We start from the raw sequence: 23,200 nt of genomic DNA, 5'->3' as shown, positions 1-23,200 counted from the left end.
CGGCATCGGACACAGTGTCGCCAAAGTTTCACAACACCTCACAACTCATCCACAAACAGGCCTGCAACAGGGTTTTGTTATTTTCTTTGCCAGCTGTTGTATTATTATTTTTATGTGGGCCCACACTAAATTTGAAACGTAATATTCTGTGTTCCAGAGATTCAGGGTTGAGTATTATTGGTTTATATTCTGCTGATACCTTTTGAAAGGGGTTTACAAATTTGTATAAAGGATTGAGAGATTCTGTGCACTTTACAGTGTGATAACATTGCCTTGGTGAAGTTTAAAGGGCACTTGCCTGATTTTTGTTTTTTTACTTATTGCTGAGATTAAAGGGCAACTATTTGATTTTTCTGAAATACTTTAACTTTGGTTATTAATACTCTAAAAGAGAGTAACATTGGTGTTTATTAATTAGCCTTATTTTACCATTACATAAATATTTTGATTGTGTGAATAAATAATTCCTCCATTTTAATTCATGATTCCCTTTGTGTCAAGTTAATAAATAGTGGTTAAAAATTAATAAATAGTGTTTAAAAGCTTAAAAAAGTTGTTTAAAAGCAGAGGTGCAATGCGTAAAAACACTAACATCCGGTGTCATATTCAGTTCATGGTATCTGAGGAGTTCGTCAGGTAAGCTGGGTTACAGGTCATAACAATTAAAGCAGCAGTACAGTTAATAGCATCAGACATAATAAAGTGAAAGAACCCTAGTGCTGTATCTTAAAGCAAGGATACTTAGTAAGCGCTACAGACTTGGCTCAAGAATTAGTGATTGTATAACCCTTTTTAAAAACACAACACTGGCAAAGATCAGGGCAGACTGGGTGGATGAGTTGGGGGAAGACTTGGAAGAGGACATTTGGGAGAGCGCTCTACTAAGAGTAAACGACAGTTCTTCCTGTGCCAAATTAAGCATTATACTAATGCTTAAGACGGACTAATAATAAGACGGACGAACTCGCAGCGCTGGTGAAGACCCAGAGGGAATACCGTGAGTGCAGCATATTTTGCTTCAGTGAAACTTGGCTGCACTCGCACATCCCGGACAACAGCGTTGAGGTTCCAGGCTACGGTTTGGTACGAGGAGACAGAGACTGTTCCAAGAGTGGGAAGAAGAAGGGTGGCGGGCTTGCACTTTATGTGAGTGAGAGGTGGTGCAATCCCGGACATGTCACTGTGAAGGAACGGCTCTGTACCCCGGACATTGAACTGCTGGCTGTGGGAATGGGTCCGTATTATTTACCGAGGGAATTTACGTCGATCATTGTTATGGCCGTTTACATCCCTCCGTCAGCTGATGCAGCGGTGGCCTGTGACGTCATCAGCTCCGCCGCTGCTAAACTACAGACTGAACACCCGGATGCATTCATGGTGATTACAGGTGATTTTAATCATGCCTCACTGGACAAAACTTTAAATAACTATCACCAATATGTTGAATGCCCCACCAGAGGCAATAAAACACTGGACCTCCTGTATGCTAATGCCATGGATGCATATGATGCCACAGCCCTTCCCCCCCTTGGCAGATCAGACCACAACTTGGTCATGATGACTCCCAGGTATGTCCCTCTTGTTAGACGGCAGCCCGTGCACACCAGGACGGTGAGGAGGTGGACACAGCAGGCCGCTGAGACACTGCAGGACTGCTTCGGGTCAACAGACTGGGATGTACTCTGTGAGCCACATGGGGAAGACATTGACAAGATGACTGACTGCATCACAGATTACATCAGATTCTGTGAGGACACCACCATACCAGCCCGCACCGTGCACTGCTTCTCCAACAACAAGCCCTGGATTACCAGTGACCTGAAGGCACTTCTTAACAAGAAGAAGAGGGCTTTCATGTCTGGAGACAGAGAGGAGCAGAGGAGAGTGCAGCATGAACTCCGAGAGATGCTGAGGACGTGCAAGGACAACTACAGGAGGAAGCTGGAGGCCAAACTCCAACAGAACAGTGTGAGGGATGTGTGGACAGGAATGAAGCACATCACGGGGATGAAGGGGAAAGACAGGCAGACATCAGGGAGCCTGGATAGAGCAAACCAGTTGAACCAGTTTTTTAACAGGTTTAGCTCACCTCCTGCCACCCCTCCGACACCCCCTGCCCCCCACACACCCACACTGTCCCAAATGGCTCGTCCCACCCCCCAGCTTTCTCCTGTACAGCACCTCTCCATCTGCCCCCCCTCCTTGTCCCCCACATCCTCCTCCTCCACCTCCACCGAAGACATCTGCACCAACCCCCACCCAACGGTGACTACAGGCCAGGTAAAGAGGCAGCTGGAAAGACTACACCAGCGAAAGGCTGCAGGCCCTGATGGCATTACACCCAGGATCCTGAAGACCTGTGCCAGCCAGCTGTCTCCTGTACTGGGACATCTGTACAACCTGAGCCTGAGTCTGGAGAAAGTCCCAATGCTGTGGAAGACATCCTGCTTGGTTCCAGTCCCCAAGAAGTCGAGACCATCCGACCCGGCAGACTACAGACCAGTCGCCCTCACATCTCATGTGATGAAGGTCCTGGAGAGACTGGTCTTAGCCCAGCTGAGGCCACAGGTGAGGATGTTTCTGGACCCTTTGCAATTTGCCTATCAGCCCCATTTAGGAGTCGATGATGCTGTCATCTACCTGCTGCAACGAGCCCATATGCATCTGGATGGTGGAGGAGGCACTGTGAGGATCACATTCTTTGATTTCTCCAGTGCTTTCAACACCATTCAACCTCTGCTACTGGGTGAGAAGCTGCAGGTGATGGGTGTTGACGACGAATGGATCTCCTGGATTACTGACTACTTGACAGGCAGGCCACAGTTTGTCCGTCTGGGCAGTGTCCTGTCTGATGTGGTGGTCAGTGATACAGGAGCTCCACAGGGAACTGTGCTTTCTCCCTTCCTCTTCACCTTATACACCACTGACTTTCAGTACAACTCTGAGTCGTGTTACCTGCAGAAGTTTTCTGACGACTCAGCTGTTGTTGGGTGTGTAATAGAGGGAGAGGAGGGGGAGTACAGGACACTGGTAGACAACTTTGTTGAGTGGTCCGAACAGAATCACCTGAGGCTGAATGTCAACAAGACCAGAGAGATGGTGATTGACTTCAGGAGGAAGAAGATGCCTTCACAGCCACTACGGATCAGGGGGGAGGTGGTGGAAGAGGTGGATGACTACAAGTACCTGGGAGTGGTGACTGACAACAGACTGGACTGGAAAACTAATACCGAGGCTGTGTACAAGAAGGGGATGAGCAGACTCTATTTCCTGAGGAAGCTGAGAGCCTTCAACGTGTGCAGCAAGATGTTGGAGATCTTCTACCAGTCTGTTGTTGCCGGAGCAATTTTCTTTGCTGCTGTGTGTTGGGGCAGCAGCATCAGAGCCAGCGACACTAACAGACTTGATAAAATCATCAAGAAGGCTGGCTCTGTACTCGGTCTCAGGCTGGACTCTTTTGAGACCGTGGTGGAGAGGAGAACGCTGAAGAAACTTTTATCCATCATGGACAATGATCAGCACCCTCTCCATCACACAGTAGACAGACAGCGGAGTACCTTCTCTCACAGGCTGCTTCAGCTCCGCTGTCGAAGGGACAGACACAGGAAATCTTTCCTGCCACATGCCATCACACTGTATAATAACAGCTAAAACTCTGGTCATAACATACAGTTCTACGCACTTTATATGTTTTTACACTGTTCTGCACCTCATCTGTTCACTGCACCTTATATTTTATTTTGCACTACAATTAATACTGCTTGTGTATACATCAACACTGCTCATTTATACATTTTTAGACATATTTTTTGTATATATACATTTTTTATATTACATTTTATATTGCTATGTTAATATGTCTAGGTTGTTCTTTTTATTTTTACATTTTATATTGCTATGTAAATATGTCTAGGTTGTTCTTTTTATTTTTACATTTTATATTGCTATGTTAATATGTCTAGGTTGTTCTTTTTATTTCACTGTGTTGTCATTCGTCTCTGTGTGTAATGCTGCTGCTACACCTTAATTTCCCAGCTTGGGATCAATAAAGTATATCTATTCTATTCTATTATATTCTATGCTGGGCTGCTGCCGGCCACCTGGATTGTCCTGTGGCTGGAGGGAGCAGTGTTCACAGCAGCCATGTTCTTAATCCCCTGCCAAGCTGAGCGGAGGCTCCCTTGTGTGAAATTTTCCTCCACCTTGTTCTTATACTTCAGCTTGCCGTTTTTTATGGCGCGCTTTACCTCTCTGTTACCCTCCTTCTTTTCAGAATTGGTTCCGGTGAAGAATACTATAATAATAATAAACTATAATACTTTTTTTTTTTTTCTTTGAGTTCTTTGGTTATCCAGGGTTTATTGTTTGGGAAGATCATTACTTTTTTAGTGGGAATGATGTTATCCACACAAAAGGAGATGTATGAAGTAGGGGTGCAACAACTAGAGAGGCCACTGAAACATCTCACTTTTCCCAACTCTTTGATGCACTGACAGCACATGCGCACTTGTGACTGGGAACAGGAGCAACATGGAAGCAGCTAAAGCCATGCCAACGCAAAATAAAAGGTCCAAAGTTTGGGAACATTTCATCCTGGACACAACAAAGAAAACGGTCACATGCCAAATTTGTAAGATGAAACTCGCGCACCATGGGGCCACCTCAGCAATGCATGAGCATTTGAAGAGGAAACACATTTTAGAAGACTCAGACGCACCTCGGTAAGATAGTTAGCTCCCATGCTAGTAGCTAGCCTATTACTGTATGTGCAGATGGAGTTGTCTTGGCGTTAAGCCAAGGCAACAGTCGTCACATATTATTTGTGTGAAGGATCACAACAGTTTAAAGAGTAATGTTGTCATTTTGTCTGACAATTTCATAATAAAATGCAGCATAAAGAAGAGTACAGGAGTCAATGCTAAACATGATGGTCAAAGACATGAGGCCACTTTCCATTCACAACCCATTTCACCCACTTGATGGAGAAGAAATATGAGACAACCTTTACAAACGTAAGTGATCTCTCTCTCTCTCTCTCTCTCTCTCTCTCTCTCTCTCTCTCTCTCTCACAGCCAGTGTGAGTGGGTGCTGCTTGAAGAGCTGGTGCAAGGGTTGCAGCCTTTTGAATGTGCTACAGTTTTCCTCAGTGGACAAGAGTATGCAACTGCTTCATGTCTTCCTCAGCTGGTCAAAGGGCTGTGAAGGTCTATACAGCAAACTCATTTTGAGACAATCTCAGGAAAAACCTTTCTGGCCAGTGCAAAAAAAGGGATAACAGAGAGATGGGGGAGTCTGAACAACTTCTCAGGAGAGAGAGACGCCCCACTTGTTCTTGCAGCTGCCATGGACCCAAGGTTCAGAAAGCTGAAATTTATATCAGCTAAAGATGGCACAAAAGTAAAAGGTATGATTGAAGTCCTTGCTATCAAAGAAGCCAAGGGGATTGAGATACATGACTGTGACTCCACACAACAGCAGAGGAAGGTAGACAGTTTGAGTGAGGAGGACACAAACACCCAGGAGGACCAAAAGATCCAAATGATCAGAAATGAAGTTCAGGTATACTACTCAGAGCCAGCAGCACCCAAAACAGGAGACCCTCTCAGATGGTGGAAGGAAAATGAGGGTTGTTTTCCCGCTCTGTCTTAGCTAGCAGCTAAGTCTCTTTCGTGCATTCCTGCAACATCCACCCCAGCAGAGCGAATCTTCTCTGCAGCTGGGAATATCTGCTCTCAGAAGAGAGCAAGCCTCACTCGAGACCACTTGGAGATGCTGACTTTCCACAGTATGAATAAACTGTGATTGGCCTGTCGCTTCATTAAGTTGTATCTTGCAACTCTTGAGTCTTTAGACCAGAGAATGTTTGTTTAACAAACTTTATGTTATGCATGCTGATTGTTATGCACAAAATGCACTTTTGTTAAAGGAAAGAAAGTTTATTTTATTGCTGCTGCCACTTAAATAAATATAATATGAGCCAATTTTTTTGTGCAATTCATAATCTGACTAGTCGACTAGTCGTTACAGTAGTCGATGACTAGTCGACTATCAAAATAGTCGTTAGTTGCAGCCCTAGTATGAAGACACCGTGTCCACTTGCTCACTGATGTTGCTGGAGGGGGCAAGAAGGTTATCCCAGTCTGTGGATTTGAAGCATCCCTGCAGAGTTGCAATGCTGTCGTTGGTCCACCGCTTGATGTTTTTGGTCAACTCCTCTTTCCTCCTAATGACTGTGGGCTGGTGCCAGCAGAATGGTCTTGTGGTCAGCAAGGCCAAGGGGGGGGAAGAGCAACTGATCTATATGCATCGGAACAGATCCATAGCATTTATCCAGAGTCTTCCCCAAGCGGTTGGTGCAGTTGACACATATTGATGAAATCCTTTCAGTGACTTGTCAGCTGAGCAGTGGTTGAAGTCTCCCAGGATGAATTTGGGAGAGTCTGGGGATATGAGTTTCATTTTTTTTTTACAGTTTTCTTTATGTGGTCTATGGCAGTGGAAGCGTTTGCTCTAGGGTGAATGTAAACCAGGATGAAAAACAGCTGTGGGAACTCTCTGGGAAGGTAGAAAGGGCGGAGGTAGACGGCCAGAAGCTCGATGTCAGTGTTGCACAGCTCCTCTCTGACGATGATCCTATTATATGTACGTATACCCTCGAATTCAAAGTGAATTTGAACATCTGAAAAGGTTGTAGGATCTAGAGGAGTGGTTGACATTCATTTTGACAGACCAGATACAGTGAAAGGCTCCAGGGAAAACCTGAGTGACTTTACTAACGGGCCAAAGGGCACATGCAACCTGTTGGCTACAATTACCACAGTGTCCCCTGACCTGCAGGTCTGCTGCCTCAGTCCGCCATTTCTGGCAAGCTTGGAGTCCTAGAAAGGTAGTGTTTGAGAAAGCACATTACAGAATTGGTCAGCCTGTATCTAGCTATGTCGCCATCTTTGTCGACCCAGGATCTCATTGCTTTAAAATATGACCAGCAGTAGGGTCGGTCCCACTGCCCCATGAGGAGACAGTTGGAGGTGACGGGACCAGGGTCAGAAACATCCATCAGAGTGTAACTGAGAGACTTTGAATTAAGGATCCCTTCAATCTTTATGAGGACAGTGCCCATCACCTCCTCAGTAACTGTTTGAACTCCGATGGTGACCTGGACTGCAACTTCGAGAGAGCGAACCTCCCTCTCCCAACATCCTCCAAAATGCGGTGGTCCTGGAGGGTGAAGGCCAAACTGATCTGCTAGCTGGCGAGTCTGTCTTGGAGCTCGGGCTGGAGGGCTGCCAAGGATTGATGTTCTCTCTCTCCTACTCTGAAATTTGTGCCTCAGTCACACAGCTCACGAGGCCTTCCATGCCAGGCTGTGAAGCATCTTAGTGCCATCAGGGACACATCTACATCAATACTGATGAGAAGGTCTATGAGGACTGCTCAGTCATGCATTTGAACAGTATTCCCCACCTCTTCTCATTCTTGCGGCCAATGTTGATGGTGTAAGGCCCAAAGCAATCAATGGCTTTGGATTAGAAGGAGGGCTGGAAGGTGCGCTGTTTAGCTTGAGGGAGGTCAGTCATCATGGGTGTTTCAGGACACCCTCTCCACTTCTTACACTCAGCACACTTCTTCCACTAGTTAGTAGTATGAACAGTATGAGTAAATAAAGGACTGACTGGTTGATATGCTGTTCACTTCTTTACTTCTCCCTTTGCAGCAACACATTTACACACACACTTTAACAAAATAACATTAAATAGGACATTTTAAATTAGATATATCATAAGTGTAAGAGTAAAATATATAAAGTGCAGCTAGTCTGTCACTGGTTAGTCTGCCTTCCCTCTAAATTCTAGAGGGCCAGCAAGGTGGAGAAATAACACTGTAATAAATTAAAATACAGTCAGAGCACTTCCTCTCAATAATATCTAATATTGTCCCAATCCTAGTCACGACTGCAGGGAAGACAGCTGCTCACCATGATGTAAGATGAATGTTGCCTCGTCAAGCTCTGGGGCCAGTGACATATGGCGGTGGGATTTTGCCACTGGCTTACCTGTTTTTTAGCTGCGCTGACTCATCTGAAAAGGGGTCTCTCTGTGCCTGTTTTAGGGTTTCCAGTTCAGCAGCAGCATTGTCATCCTCTGTCACAGGTGTCGCAGTGACTGCTGCCCCATGCAACTGACGGGCAATGACATCCAGGCAGGCATTCAGGGTCTGTTGCTGTGGATCCGGCACAGATAAAACTGAAGTTACCAGAATCACAGCAGATCGTCTCATCTCAGTCTTCTGGTCCAGGAGAGAGAGTACCCTAGTGGTGTCATCTGCTGGGTTGTCTCCTGATGGCATGTAACGCCATGTAGTAGGTCCCGTCAACTGTTGGATCTCCGCCAATCGAGTGCCTACAAAAACTTTAGATCAACACAAGTATGACTTCAACCATGAGAACAATCACTGATTCAGACCATAGTGTGAGGCTACAGATGGGAAGAGTCAGCTCAGTAGCAATGAGCTTGGAAAGCTGTGCGCCAGTGAGGGCAGCACAAAGCTCTGGGCGAGGAATGAACTGCTGCTTCTTGGGGGCAATGTGTGAGAAAGGAGATCTCCACCTTGTTCTCAGTCCTGAGATAAGCCACAGATCCATATGCCTGCTCCGAAAGCATTGCTGATGGCATGTATGTCTCTCACACTGCTGGGATAAACCATCTCAGGGCTGGAGTAGCACTGTTCCAGCTCTGCCTCCCATGAACGCTACAAACAAGGCAGGTCCTCTAATTCTCTCTTCTTGTCTCACAAGTGCAGCACAAGGACCTTTACTCTGGTTGTGTATGATACTACACAACCAAGAGGATCATACTGGCTGGCAGGGGCTTTGTATTTGTTCCTTATTGTGGTTACAGAGCAATCAATCATGCAATGCCTCTAGAACAGGGTGTCAGACTGGCAGTGCCAGCATAGGCCAAGGGCTGTGGCTGAGCCATAGCTCACAGCTGTCTGACCTGGCTTTAGAGGGGAGGTAGGTAATGATGGATGGATCATTACTTCATTAGTCTCAGCTCAAATCCCCCTTCAGCCAGGAGATGGTGCAGTTTGTTTACCAGTGCCCTTGAAGCTTCTCTTGATGTCATGCTCTGTAGACAATTATTCACATAGAATGACTTCTCCATGGCAACTTGGACATCACCTTCTGCCTGGCTGTGGTCTTGCACATGGACTACAGGTTGTTCCAAAGGGAAGGACTTGCCACTCACACACGCTTGGTGGGCTGTCTTGCCTCAGGTTCTTTCCATAGAAACTGCAAGAGTGGTCTGTCTATCTGTGTCTGTCAGCAGCATAACCAGTAATGAAGGGCCTTCAGCAGGACCTGGCAGTAACAGGCTTGACACACCGGATGCGTGTGCAGTGCTGCTGCGTGGCGTTACCTCTCTCTTTTAATTTCGGCATCCATGTTAACAGGTTAGACCGGCCACACTTCTCATGCTCGTGTCAAGCAAGGCTGCTACATTGCATCATCTAGAGATTCTGAGTCTCACCTATTTAAAAAATAAAACAGACACAAATTTGTCAGTAAAGCATTGAAACGGAGAGGACTCCTCAGTCATGTGTTGGGAAAATGCAAATAAACACTAATCTGTGAAATAAACATCATTTGGTTGATCCATGTTGATATAAAGAGAGTAGATATTCCACATGCACCAACTGTTTTCTTCATCCTGAAGGCAGGCCTTCCCCTGTGCGTGAGGGGCACCGTGACGCGTGACAGCTGTCAATCAACCACAGTTGACAGATTCCCTCAAAGATATTAATGATTATTTCGACAGGAGTCATTAAAGATCGTCATGTAGATTGAAGTTAATTTATCACTGAAACTGTCAAGTAAGTTAGCACTGTTTCATAATAAAACACTGTCTTGATGCAAGTCTCTAGAAAAAAGGGGAGTTAAGAATCCACAATTTAAGAATAATTGACAGATTGCTGGCCACACCCAATGGATGTAAATTATCATCTACTGGGTGATAGGGGTTACAAAAAATAATAGCTTGTTTGTCAAATCACAAAGGCGTAAATCCCCCCCAGTATATCACTGTAAACACAACTAGCCATAGCCCTTTTCAAACAGAGACTCTGCATTATCGGCACAGCGGAGGTTCGCCAATTCTCAGCCTTTGTTTGTTCACACAGAACCAAGCAGCTCCGGCGTAAAGCCGCACCAGTGTGTCAATTCATACAGCATGCCGGCGCTGCGAATCCAAAAGAGGTGTGATGGTACACGTCATGATGATAACATCTATGTGTTTTTTTTCAACGTGTTCCCCCGGTGTCCTCCTGTTAATCTAAACATGTACCTCCTGACTGTTTATAATCATATGGATGCTGTTATAATGTGTTGTGATTAAGATCTTGACCCACCATGCATCCTAGAAAGTGACAAAGTTACGTTTTTTGCTCTAAATTATATAATTACATAATCAACATCAGTAAACAGGACACTGTCTGACTCTCTCACTCGCTAGGAGGGATGCTGTTTTCTGGGGGAAAGTTTACTGAAGTCTCGGTCGGGAGGACTGACCGTCGCGGTGACTTTTTCCAAGATAGTAACTACAACAACACAATAGTGGAAGGAGACAAACACATGGTGAGTTAAAGTTTTTTTGCCGGGGACAGATGCTGTTTTTCGGGCAGAAATGTGATATCTGGGGTGAATGTTTCATAGCGCTTGGTGGCAAAATATACCAAAAATGTAGCGAAGTGTAAAGGAGCTCCTGGCCACCACATCTACATGCATTGCCAACGTCATAGCAATTTTGTATGACAACTGAAGCATGATGAAAGGTATAAACAAGATATTTGACAGGAACAGGAACACTGGAGAGAAACTAAGCACTAAAGGCAGTGCTTTGAGGTGTGTGCTTAAGGTTTGAGTCATAGACCAAGAGTGAGAGAGCGAGCAGTGAGTGTGCGAGAGATTGCACAGCTTTAGCAGTAACTTGAATATACAGTGAAGGCCCCAGTTGTCAGTAAATAAAGGCTGCAGCTTCTAAGACCACCATACACAGACATGAGTTGATTCTGCAACACAGGATCGTTTAAGGAAGAGAAGGGAGCTGTCACGGGCTGACTGCGGTCACAAGGAGGTGAGGCAGACGCACTTTGGCCCTACTCCGGAGAGGGTCCATCCAGGGTGTGGCATGGCACATCTCACTCTTACTGTGTGCAGATATTTTGCAAAACTCATTCGGTCATGTGGACCGAATTTTTTTTATGTAAAAAATATCTGTTTTGTACATTTCCATATAGGGTATGTATAGACATGACATTTAAGGTTATAGTTTTCAACTGTAAACTGAACAACCACGTCATATGAAGTTATTAAAAAATGACTATTAGAGACACAAGATAAATGCAATTCTACTCTACACTTCTCCACCTACGCCTTATTTTAAAAGACTTCAAGACTTTTAAAGTTTTTAACCTAAGGCTGATCTCCTGTTTAAGTTTGAATTTAATAGGGTAAAAAATAAAAATGTGAATACAATGTATTTTCATCTTGCTTTGATAAACATATTTTATATTAACTGATGGTTAACTTAAGTTTGTATAATACAGTTTGTTAATACAGCCTTAAGCACAAACTGTTATTATTTGTCAATATTTTGGTTTTATTAATATTACAATACAAGTAAAGAACTCAGCTAGTTACAATCTTGCAGTATAGAGAGTATAGTAGATCAAGTAATGTGTACCTCTCTCCTCTTCGAATGTAATGAGTGCCTGTCCACCCTGCAGGAGCACAGTGGGTCTCTGGCTGATGGAAAACACTCCTCTGATTAGCTGACTGTCATCCTCCCTCTCATCTTTATTCTGACCCCAGAACTTTACTTCTGTGTCCGGAATCTGGACGTAGATCTGGAAAGGTGGACAAACACACTGAGTGACAGAACAATATTTATATCTGTGACACTGCAATTGTATGTTATTACTTCCCGCCAAGGAGGTTAAAGGAATAGTTCACTCTAGAACGAAATTCAGTCATTATCGACTCACCCTCATGCTGATGAGAAATCCGGTGTAGTTTCTAATTCCTCAAAGTGCAGCTGGAGACCCGCGGGGGTACCCTCCTGCAGCGAAAATCCATATAACGGGCGTCAATGGTGCCTGAGACGAAAAGGTCCATAAAACTACACAAAAACTTTGTAATATTCCTCTATACTGCTTGTCCGCTGCAATCCAAGTGTCCTGAAGTGGCGACATCCAGAGTTTATTCAAAACAACGTCATTTAGTACATTTTTCTAGCCTTTCTAGTTTTTGTGTAGTTTTATGGACCTTTTCTTCTTGGGCACCATTGACGCCCATTATATGGATTTTTGCTGCAGGAGGGTACCCCCGCGGGTCTCCAGCTGCACTTTGAGGAATTAGAAACTACACCGGATTTCTCATCAGCATGAGGGTGAGTCGATAATGACTGAATTTCGTTCTAGAGTGAACTATTCCTTTAAGTTTTCAGTGTCCAGTTGTTTATTTGTTTGTTGGCTGGTTGGTTGGTTTGTCGGAAGGATTACACAAAAACTACTTTCCACAAAACTTGGATGAAGGATGGGTGTCAACCCAGAATAGACCATATTAACTTTTGGTGGGGATCTGGATAAAGGGACATTTAAGATTATTTCTCAGAAAATAATGCATGGGTCTTGATGAAAAAAACAGTCTGGGGTTCTATAATTGCATGTCAGTGTATTGCTAATGTAATTAGGAGAGACAGACTTTCTTCATTCCAACCTTGAATTTCTGTTTCAGTTTGGTGGACTCCGCCCTCTTAGCCTCCAGTTCAGTTTGATATCTCTTCAGTTTGTCCAGCAAATCCTGTCTGCGTTTACCAAGCTTCAGGATTTCATCCTGTGGGAAAGAACACAAGGAAAAACTACAATAAGTCCCTTGTTTTTCTCATCCAATTTCTTCCCAACAGTTTGTAGATGTGACAGAGACAACTGTACCTGCAGTGCATTAATACTTTGAGAGAATTCCTTCTGGCACTCCTCTTGCTTTTCGACGCAAACCAACATTTCCTCCTGGGCCTTTGTCTTGGCATCATCTTCTTCCAGTTTTTCCAAAATGAGCCTGGCTTTCACATCATCAGCTTTCTCTACTTTAGTCTTGAGACAATGCAGGTAGAGTCAAGACAGATTTTAGTTAGATGTGTGGGAAATTTTCAGAGACACATAACACTCAGCAGTAATGTCTTCATGCTCTTCTTTAATGATAAAATTGTAATTATTAGAGACAAAATTTATCACCTTCTGACCTAAAATGGTACCAATTTAGCCTCCAACACAGAAATCCTAGCAACAGCTGTAAAACCAGATACATATCTAGATTGCTTTTCTGCCATTGGCCTTCACCAGCTAACTTCAGTAATTTCTTCATCTAAACCATCAACATATCTCCGAGACTCAATCCCATCTAAGTTGATGAAAGAAGTTCTACCTATAGTTAGCACTAGACATGATCAATCTGTCCCTATTAAAAGGCTATGTACCACAGTCCTTTAAAGTAGCTGTAATCAGACCTCTTTTTGAAAAAGCCTACACTTGATCCGGAGGATTAAGCAAACTATAGACCAATATCTAACCTTCCTCTTTTCTGTAAGATCCTTGAGAAAGAATTGCCAATCACTCATGTTACTTTCTACATAACAATTGCTTATATGAGGATTTCCCATAAGATTGTTTTTATAAGATCTAATTGCATCTGATGAAGGTCTTGTCTCTGTGAAGTCTTGTTAGATCTTGCCGCTTTTGACACCATTGGCCATCATAATCTATTACAAAGATGGGAACATTTAATTGGCATTAAAGGAACGGCACTGGGCTGGTGTTAGTTCTATTTATTAGATCGATCTTAAGTTAACATTTAATCCTGATTGCATGCCAAACTTAGTCACAGGGTTCAACAAAAGTCTGTGCTCGGACCAATACTGTCCACTTTATATGTTTTCACAATTTTCATTGTTATGCAGTTGATACACAATTGTACTAAACTGGATGACAACTGAACTCAGACAAAACAGAAGTTATTGTGCCGGGCCCTGAACATCTTAGAGACACATTATTTAATAATATAGCTACTCTGGACTAGAGGTCGACCGATTGTGGATTTTTAAAGGCCTTCGTCTTGGGAGAAGCAAAAAGCAGATAGTCGATTAATCGGTTCATATTCAGGGTTTCTCCTGCATATTAATTTTGGAGGCGGCCCCCACCGTATACACAATATAATCATTTCACGTCTTCATCACAGTTTTTTAACATGCAATGACCGCAGTTGTCCATTGCGCCACTGTCGCGTAGCCTGACTATGTCCGCATCCCAAAATGGAAGCACAGGAAGAAAATAAACTTCAATTTGTCTCGAAGAAATTTCCTTCAGTCCAAAGAGCTTTCGGTGTCAGGCGATGTCCTGATATTTGAACAAGTGCAGTGGTGGACTGGCCATCCGGCACACCGGGGCAAGTCCAAGTAGGCTGCTGCATTGTTGAGCTTGTCAGACGCTTTCGCTTACACTGGCCCATCTTATCGTTTGACAGGCCCTAGCGCTTTATCGATTATTATTGTCATATAAGCTTGTTAAAAGCTCCACATGTATTAGCAGCAGCTATATATACCACTTTCCCTGGTTGTACTTTACCATTACGGTTGGTTCTGAGTTACAACCCATTTTTTTTGTATTTAAATTTTGCCAGGTGAAACTACATGAAAATAGCAAAAAGTAAAGGAGGAGCTGAAATACTCAGAGAGAATGGAAGCAGGCATTAGAGATTTCCAAATACAAAAAATCAACCAACCGTTTGGCCATCATGATCCTCAAGCAGTGTTGATTTGGAGGAGCACACGAAGCGGTAAGATTGGCGTTTAATTCATTATAGGCTATAGCAGCTATGTGTTTGGTTAATATTTGCGTTTAACAAGTTTCCTTTTCAATGCCTAATGAAATGTGTCCTGGAAAACAGGTAGACACTCCAAACTTTCCACTCTAAAACCCGGACTTGATGTTCAGAATCACCTGTCGTTATAAGACTAGCAACCAGCAGATACTACGATGCTGAGGCTAGCGGGCTTTGTCCTTTACAGTCTGTAAGCCTATATATTTGAAAAAGGCTATGTATGAATGAATCCAAATAATGCAATGATCTTATTGAAAAATTCTGCAGGATTGTCTAAATGGCCTTAAGGTCACATTTCTTTTTCACATTAATTAATGTAAATATAACCACAAAATATAATGATAATAACAACAACAATAATAATAATAATAATAATAATACATATATACATACATACATACATTACAACACACTGTGGTTCTACATTAAATGTTGTATGTTGTCAGTCTGTAATGTGTAGCTGTGGTGGGCTGCCCATATCATTCTATCAGGCAGGGACAGTTCCCATTTTTGGCACTTTAACTGTAAATTAGTATATTTTTATTTTTATTATATTTCATTTAAAGAGTCACTTTAAAGAACAGACTTATTTAAATATACTTACTGAGAGGACACATTTTGCCATCTTTTTGAGTTGTTATAAACTGATTAGCCTAAAGTATCTGAAATTGTGGTTAATTGGCATGAATTTAAAATATTATGAAAATTACCAATCAAAAAATTTTTGCCGCAGCCTTGGCCCATCCAAATAGGGCATTGGCGGTGATTCACCTACTACCATTGCCCTGTTTGGTACCAGGAAAAACTCTGTATTTTAAAAGGACTGTCTTCTCACACCTGCAGGGCATAAATCAGGAATATATTGTCTTAAAAAGATGCAGCAAGTCCATGCGTTTGTTACTTGCCAAACAAGTCCCTAAAGACTTCCCAACTGATCCAGAATAATGCTGTGCATGTACTAATAAGAACTAATATTAGATTATCATATTTCACCCATATTAGCCTCTCGGCATTGGCTTCCTATAAAATCCAGAATAGAATTTAAAATCATCCTTCTCAGAGCTATTAATGACCAGGCACCGGCATATCTTAAAGAGCTCATAGTACCCTATTACCCAGCTAGAATGCTGCGCTCTCAGGATGCAGGGTTACTTGTGGTTCCTAGAGTCTCTAAAAGTAGAATGAGAAGCTGAGCCTATAGCTATCAAGCTCCTCTCCTGTGGAACCATCTTCCGGTGTCGATTCGGGAGTCAGAAACCCTCTCTATTTTTAAGAGAAGGCTTAAAACTTAGTTAGTGCCTTTATAGGCCCTTAGCAATGCTGCCATATACTTGCTGGGGGACTCTCCATGATGCACTGAGCTTCCTTCTCTTCCTCTCTATCCATACACATTCATGTCTCATTAACGCAGGTTACTAACTTGGCTTCTTCCCCGGTGTCTCTGTGCTTTCTCATCTCATAGGTACCCATGGATCGTGGTTGGCCCTGCTGTTGTAGTCCTGCTTGACTCCTATTGGCATCACTATCATCTTCATCGTTATTATTAGTACTGTTATTATAATTAAGGAACATTTAAATTATGTGATTCTTTCTCCATCTGGGAAGCACTGTCTATCAACTTTGACTGCACGAAGTATCGATGTTAGTCCACCTCGTCTCGTCCCGCTGTACTGCTGGACTCTGTCGGCTCAGAACATGGTCAGCCCATCGAGTGCAACGGATTGATCAGAGATGTTGTGGTGGAGACAGGTCTCTGTGGGCACAACAGTTTCTGATTGCACGTTGTTTGGCCATTTCATCCTTTTCCTTTTCCTGCAACCAGACTTTAGCCAGGAGCAGCCTAGAAGGTACAGTGTGTAATATATCAAGTATTTAGCGGCATCTAGTGGTAAGGTTCTAGATTGCAACACTCACTCACTCACCCCTCCCTTTACGAAGATGTTGGCGAAGCTATGGTGGCCAAGAGACTAAACTAATTTTCTAAATATGGACTCATTCACAACAGCGTCAAGTAGTTCTACTAATTTAAGTGATGAGGTAAAGATGTATTTAGTTATTTAGTCTATAAAACTACAGATGATAGCTAAAAAAAAAAAAAAAAGTCATACAAGAAATTATGGAGCACTGTGAAAAAACTTCTCATAATTTATTAACTCAATGACGAGCAAACTTTTCCTCAGTTTATCTGTCATGCTAAGTCATTACTTTGGCTGTCATTGGCACACTCCCAGCCCTAAATATCTTAGCTAGTGATTGCTCCGCGTGCTACCCTAACCCTAACCCTGAAACACAAGACAAGACACGGCAGACATGGAATAAATCTGAGAGGCACAAACTGAGGCTACAGTGTGCTAACATTTAATGTTATACATGCCAGCATCTCTTTTCAGTGAAACTAATGTACTGCTAATAAACATTTTACATTATGTAGGTTTTGTACCATTAGCAGCAGGGGAATATATTTATTACGGTCAGTTGTAATCTTTAACGTTACACTGACCTACTTCGGTGTCAGTCTGCAAACATTTCTCTATCATCAGAAGTTTCCATCTGGGAAAGGCAGCTCCAATGTTTATCATTGTTTTATGCCATCGCTTGTCCCGATTAGCTTGTTTAGCGTCTTGGAGTTTTCGTTTCTTCAACAACAAATCACGCTCCTGTGATATTTCTGGTACAAAATACGTATAATGCTTTATTCATATTGTCATTTCAAACTTCTCACAATACAGACTGTTTAGCAGGAAACAGCTGCCACTTGCTCTTCTTCTTCTTCCAACCTGGAAATTTCCAGCCGCCACGTTTCAAAGGCCCTCACTAGTGCTAGGTTTGTCCAGTTCTTGTTTTTCAACCTATGATTCAGCTGTACAAGTTAGTTTACCAGATGTTTCCAGTAGGCAGTCAGTCTGCTTTCTATATTTTTATAGCAGTAAAAGGATTACAGATAAATACAATTAGAACAGAAGATGCCTTTATTGATCCCCAGAGGGCAAATTCATAAAATAAAATAAAAATATACAGGCCCATTTACTTTAGGGGATTAAAACCTGTGTTTCTCCACCTGTGTGGGTGCACTACAGGAACAAGATGGCGCCACTGACGGCAGGCTGTCTGTGTCGTCTGCACAGTCTGTTATTTGCTTTCGCCCTATTCCTCTCTATATGTTGGCAAGATGTCTCTGCTCTACTTGTCTATGATCGCCAAATACTTCTTGACATCTGAGAACAGACATTGTCAAGGTTTATTGTGATAGATGGGACATCAAAACCTCCTCCCCTCCTGTCAGATATACCGGCCTACCTGTGCCGCTCACCTGCTACTATACCGCGCAAGAGATGTTTCAGGAGACGGGGAAACCGCGGCGGAGTGCTGGTGAAACTTAAGGCTTACCTGGCATCCACCTGTGTGACGTGTCCTGTGGATGGATGCTACATCCCTGCTGCCGGACGACTGCTGGACTTAAGAGGCCGATGGCTCCGTCATGTTGTCCCTGGCTTGATGGATGTCTCCGACCTGCTGGCTCCACTGTCTCCTCCCGGGCGGTTTCGGGTCCACAGAGGCGGCGTTGTTCTTTCTAACCTTCGCCCGCTGGATCGCGTTGTGCCTTCGGTCAGTGAGTCTTGCACTCTTCGCTTGGCTCTGATTAATGCTAGATCGCTAGCAAACAAGACCTTTTTGCTGAATGACTTCTTCACTTCGCATGAGTTGGATTTTATGTTCCTGACAGAAACCTGGCTCCGCACTGGTGAGTTTACACAATTCTCCGAGCTTCTTCCTCCTCAGTGTGACTTTCTCAGCTCCCATCGGACCACCGGTAAAGGTAGGGGTCTAGCAACTGTATTTAAGTCCTCTTTTCACTGTCGGCAAGTTCCGTCTGACAGCTACTCCAGCTTTGAACTGCAACTCTTTGAAGCAAACTTTCCCGTGACCGTGCTGTGTGCGGTGGTTTACCATCCTCCAAAATATAATAAGGATTTTATTCAGCACTTTGCCGACTTTGTGGCAGGGATTTTCTAAATCTTATCGAGTCTTTCAACCTCACCCAGTCTGTCGCTGGCCCGATGCATGAAAAAGGTCACACCCTGGACCCTGTGTTGTCGCTTGGTTTGTTGGTTGAAATCAGTGAAATTTGTGACTCATGTATCTCGGACCATCTGCCTGTTTTATTTGCTTTGACTGGTTCCAGTCCCGATGCGTCAACCGGTGCTCCCGCGGTATCCCACCTTGTTGCTAACAACAGCCATAGGCCTCAGGTTCTTTTTAACGTTTTTAACTGTCTCATTAATCCTCGTGACACAGATCATATTGTGCCTTCCCCTACTCTGTGTGAGAATTTCTTGAGGTATTATACTGACAAAATCTCTGTTCTTAGCCTTCCTTCCATTCCTTCTATGTCGGACCCCTCTGTCCCACCTCTGTGCCCAACTGTCTTCCAGCAGTTTGAGCCGGTTTCATTCCCTTACCTGTCTGACATAGTCAAACAGCTACGTCCTGCATCTGCCCCCTGGACAGTATTCCTGTTTGTTTATTTAAAGACGTTTTTAACACTGTTGGGTCAAGCATTTTAACTCTTGTAAATTCATCCCTCAGCACAGGGTGTGCTCCCTCTGCTTTTAAACATGCAGTCGTGCAACCTCTTTTAAAAAAGAATAATCTGGACCCTTCGGTTCTTTCCAATTTTAGGCCGATTTCTAAACTCCCATTTTTGGCTAAAGTCTTGGAGAAATTGTTTTTAATCAATTACAATCTTTCTTGCATGATTTTACTATTCATGAAAAGTTTCAGTCTGGCTTTAAGCATCGCCATAGTACTGAAACTGCCCGCCTAAGAGTGCTAAACGATCTTCTTATAACTGCTGACTCAGGAAACTCGGCTGTTTTAGTGCTTTTAGATCTGACTGCTGCCTTTGACACTGTCAATCATTCGATTCTTTTATCTTGTCTTGAAAGGTGTGTGGGCATTAAGGGTACTGCCCTTGAATGGCTCAGATCATATTTGTCAGAAAGGAGTTACTCTGTCAATAATGGTGAATTCTCCTCTTCTGTGGCCCCTCTCTCCTGTGGAGTGCCCCAAGGGTCTATTTTGGGTCCTCTACTGTTCTCATTATATATGCTGCCCTTGGGTTCCATTTTTAAGAAACACAACATCTCCTTTCACTGCTTTGCAGATGATGTACAAATCTACTTGCCATTTCAACCTAATGATTCAGACTCCCTGCAGCCCTTACTTAACTGCTTGAGTGATTTAAAAACCTGGCTGGATCTGAACTTCCTCTGTCTTAATGAAAACAAAACAGAAGTTGTTGTCTTTGGTCATCCTGATCGGCTGGAGGGCTGTGTTGGCACTTTTGGCCCTCTTTGGTCCTACGTTCAACCATTTACTAGGAATTTGGGTGTGATTATTGACAGTGCTTTTAAGCTAGACAAGCAAATCACTTCTGTTGTCAAAACCAGCTTTTTCCAACTCAGACTATTAGCCAGAGTTAAGCCATATCTGCCCCTTAAAGACTTTGAAACAGTTATACACGCATTTGTAACGACTTGACTTGATTACTGCAAATCTTTGTATGTGGGTCTGAATCAGTCTTCTCTTAATAGACTAGAGCTGGTGCAAAATGCTGCTGCTAGACTTTTAACTAAGACCAGAAAGCATGAGCACATCAGTCCAGTTTTAGCTTCTCTCCACTGGCTTCCTGTCTGCTTCAGAATTGATTTTAAGGTTTTATTGTTTATTTTTAAGGTTTTAAATGGCTTGGCTCCTCCATATCTATGTGAGCTTATCAACATTTACTCTCCAGCCAAAGCTCTGAGGTCGTCCTCTCTGATGGCTCTCAACGTCCCAAGAACCAAACTGAAGAGTAAAGGTGACTGAGCGCTTTCAGTGGCTGCTCCTAAATTGTGGAACTCTTTGCCTCTGCAAATTAAAATTGCTCGGACCACCGAAATGTTCAAGACATTGCTAAAAACCTACTTTTTCTCACTGGCTTTTAACTCTAGTTAGACATGGACTTCTTGCCTCCACATACTGTTTTCTTCTTTTTGTATTCCCTGCTTGTTTGTAGTATCTATTTGTACTGTGAATTCCTGAACCTGTGAAGCACTTTGGTCAACTTTGGTTGTTTTTAAATGTGCTATATAAATAAATTTGACCTTGGCCTTGACCTTGACCTAAAACTCTTACTACTGTGTTTAATCTGAATTAATCCGTTCTAATCCGAAACACCAGAATAGACACCACTGGTTTTTAGTTATAAGCGACATTAGCTTGACTAGCTTAGTTACAGTATGTCTTGTGTTGTTGCACTTGCTTGATGTTTGGCTGTGTTATCAACGTTTTTATCATAAACCAAGTCAGCCCATTTTGACTAAAGGTTTAGCCAGTGGCATTTTACAGCCAGGTGCTATCATCTCTCTCTCTCTTGTTCAGGGTTAGGGTTACGGCTGCTTGGCATTACTGTTCTGAGTTGTGTGCAAGGCTTGTGCAAATTTTGACTTTTGCATGGCAAAAATGCGTGAGCATGCATGTTCACTTCCAGAAACCTTGAATATTTATTTAGATGTGTTGAACTCAGAAACAGCGGCCGACGCAAAATCACACAGAATACGAATTCCTACATAATGTTGCTTTAAAGTGTATAATTCCTATCTATTCATTCATCTACCAAAACATTTGCATTGAAATATTTTTCAAATGCTTGTCACAGCAAATATTTGTAGGTGTAATTAGATTAATGGATCACAAAGCATGTAATTATTTAGTTTATTTTTCTACATCTCTTTACAGCCCTTTTATTTTTTTTTTAAATTAGAACATCTATGTAGTCTAAGGATCTGAGTAGGCTAGGCTACTATTCCACTAGCTACAGCTTTTCACAGGGCTGTTGAATCAGGAAGTGTAGCCTATCTATTATCAGTTATTGAACAGAAACATCCAATATTAAGCTACACCCACCATATTTTTACAGATTGTGTTTTGACCTACTCATACTACAAATAACTCTATACACTCCGTTCAGTCTGAACTCTCTTCAGCTTTCAAATAAAACAGTTCGGTGTAGTGGAAGTGTAGCAGAGACGATGTCAGTAATTTGAACTTTGTATCTTACCTTCCATGTCTCCAGATCTTTTATGGCCTCCTTGAATTGGCTGTCTTCCTCGTCCAGGCCATCGTCCTGACAATCACAAATAGTCCAGTTAACAACCAGCCTGGATGATTTAGTCATTCACCGACAACGAGTTCACTCTTCCAATACTTATTAGCCTAAATCACCGAGCCCTTACCTTGCCATTTATCGGGCGGTTACCGTAAATGTCAGTCATGGCCTGACAGACGAAAACAAAACTCGGTTAAAGAGGAAAATGAAGTCAGTCAAATACAGCCTACCCTGACAGAAAAGCCGTGTTAACTTTACCTCTTAGGTATTTCGATGCTGATATATTTTTCTGTCGAAGTGCCACAAAGGGAGAAAGGAGCTAGACGACAGTCAGCCTGCTGTACCGACTGATATCAAAATCAAAAGTGAAAGTTAAAGCTGGATTAAAGCTGACGCAACAAGACTTGGGGTCGGACGTGTAAACAAGATGTACGCACTGAAACACGCCCACGCCTTTCCAACACATATTGGTCTTTACAAAAGAAGCCTACTTCCCCGCATACTTCACTGAGCTGGGTTCGAGTTACGTGGGAGCCAGCGGGAGCTGAGCTCCTATAAAGTCGGGTCTGATCTCCCATGAAAGCAGTGACATCATACATCTGTAGAGATCAATAAAGCATTCAACAAACATTATTTTATCCATAAATAATGAGCTTTTTCAATGTAATGAGTATGTTTCTACATTAATGATATAAATAGGTTTAAAGAAACATGTTTTCCAGAGGAACTATGTAACATATTCTTTAGTGAATGACAGTGACAATGACCAGTCCTCTCTCTCTCTCTCTCTCTCTCTCTCTCTCTCTCTCTCTCTCTCTCTCTCTCTCTCTCTCTGGGGTGTGCGGTAGCTGGCATACCTTGTCATATTTAAATGATACAACTGTTGTGAAAAACTTGATACAGTTGTTGCAAGACGTGGGCTGCTGTGTGTGTAAAAGTTATGGTTTTGGATCACGTAAATGAAGTGAAGTCACTCTGGTGCCATCTTGTGCATTCGACATTAAATACAATACATTAAGATGTTTCTTTCCTTGTAAAAAGTGTCCGTTTGTCGTGGCTCGCTGCAAAAGCCTGTCTGATCGTGTTGTAAGTGCATCCTATCTGCTCCGAGTCTTACC

General features: G+C 42.9%; 1 protein-coding gene across 1 annotated transcript in view; it reads right to left on the bottom strand.

The window, feature by feature from the left end:
• LOC141002536 (N-myc-interactor-like) overlaps positions 1-22,503 on the bottom strand; it is a 64,115-nt gene extending 41,612 nt beyond the window's left edge. The window contains exons 1-6 of the mRNA XM_073473888.1: positions 22,341-22,503; positions 22,210-22,251; positions 22,035-22,100; positions 12,991-13,149; positions 12,776-12,892; positions 11,742-11,904 (exon numbers count right to left, since the gene is read on the bottom strand). Coding sequence (XP_073329989.1) covers positions 11,742-11,904; positions 12,776-12,892; positions 12,991-13,149; positions 22,035-22,100; positions 22,210-22,248 — 544 coding nt within the window. The 5' untranslated portion in view covers positions 22,249-22,251; positions 22,341-22,503. The remainder of the gene's footprint in view (positions 1-11,741; positions 11,905-12,775; positions 12,893-12,990; positions 13,150-22,034; positions 22,101-22,209; positions 22,252-22,340) is intronic.
• Between the last annotated feature and the right edge of the window lie 697 nt (positions 22,504-23,200).

Source organism: Pagrus major, chromosome 9, assembly GCF_040436345.1.
Source record: "Pagrus major chromosome 9, Pma_NU_1.0".
NCBI lineage: Eukaryota > Metazoa > Chordata > Actinopteri > Spariformes > Sparidae > Pagrus > Pagrus major.
This window is presented reverse-complemented; position numbering and strand designations above follow the sequence as displayed.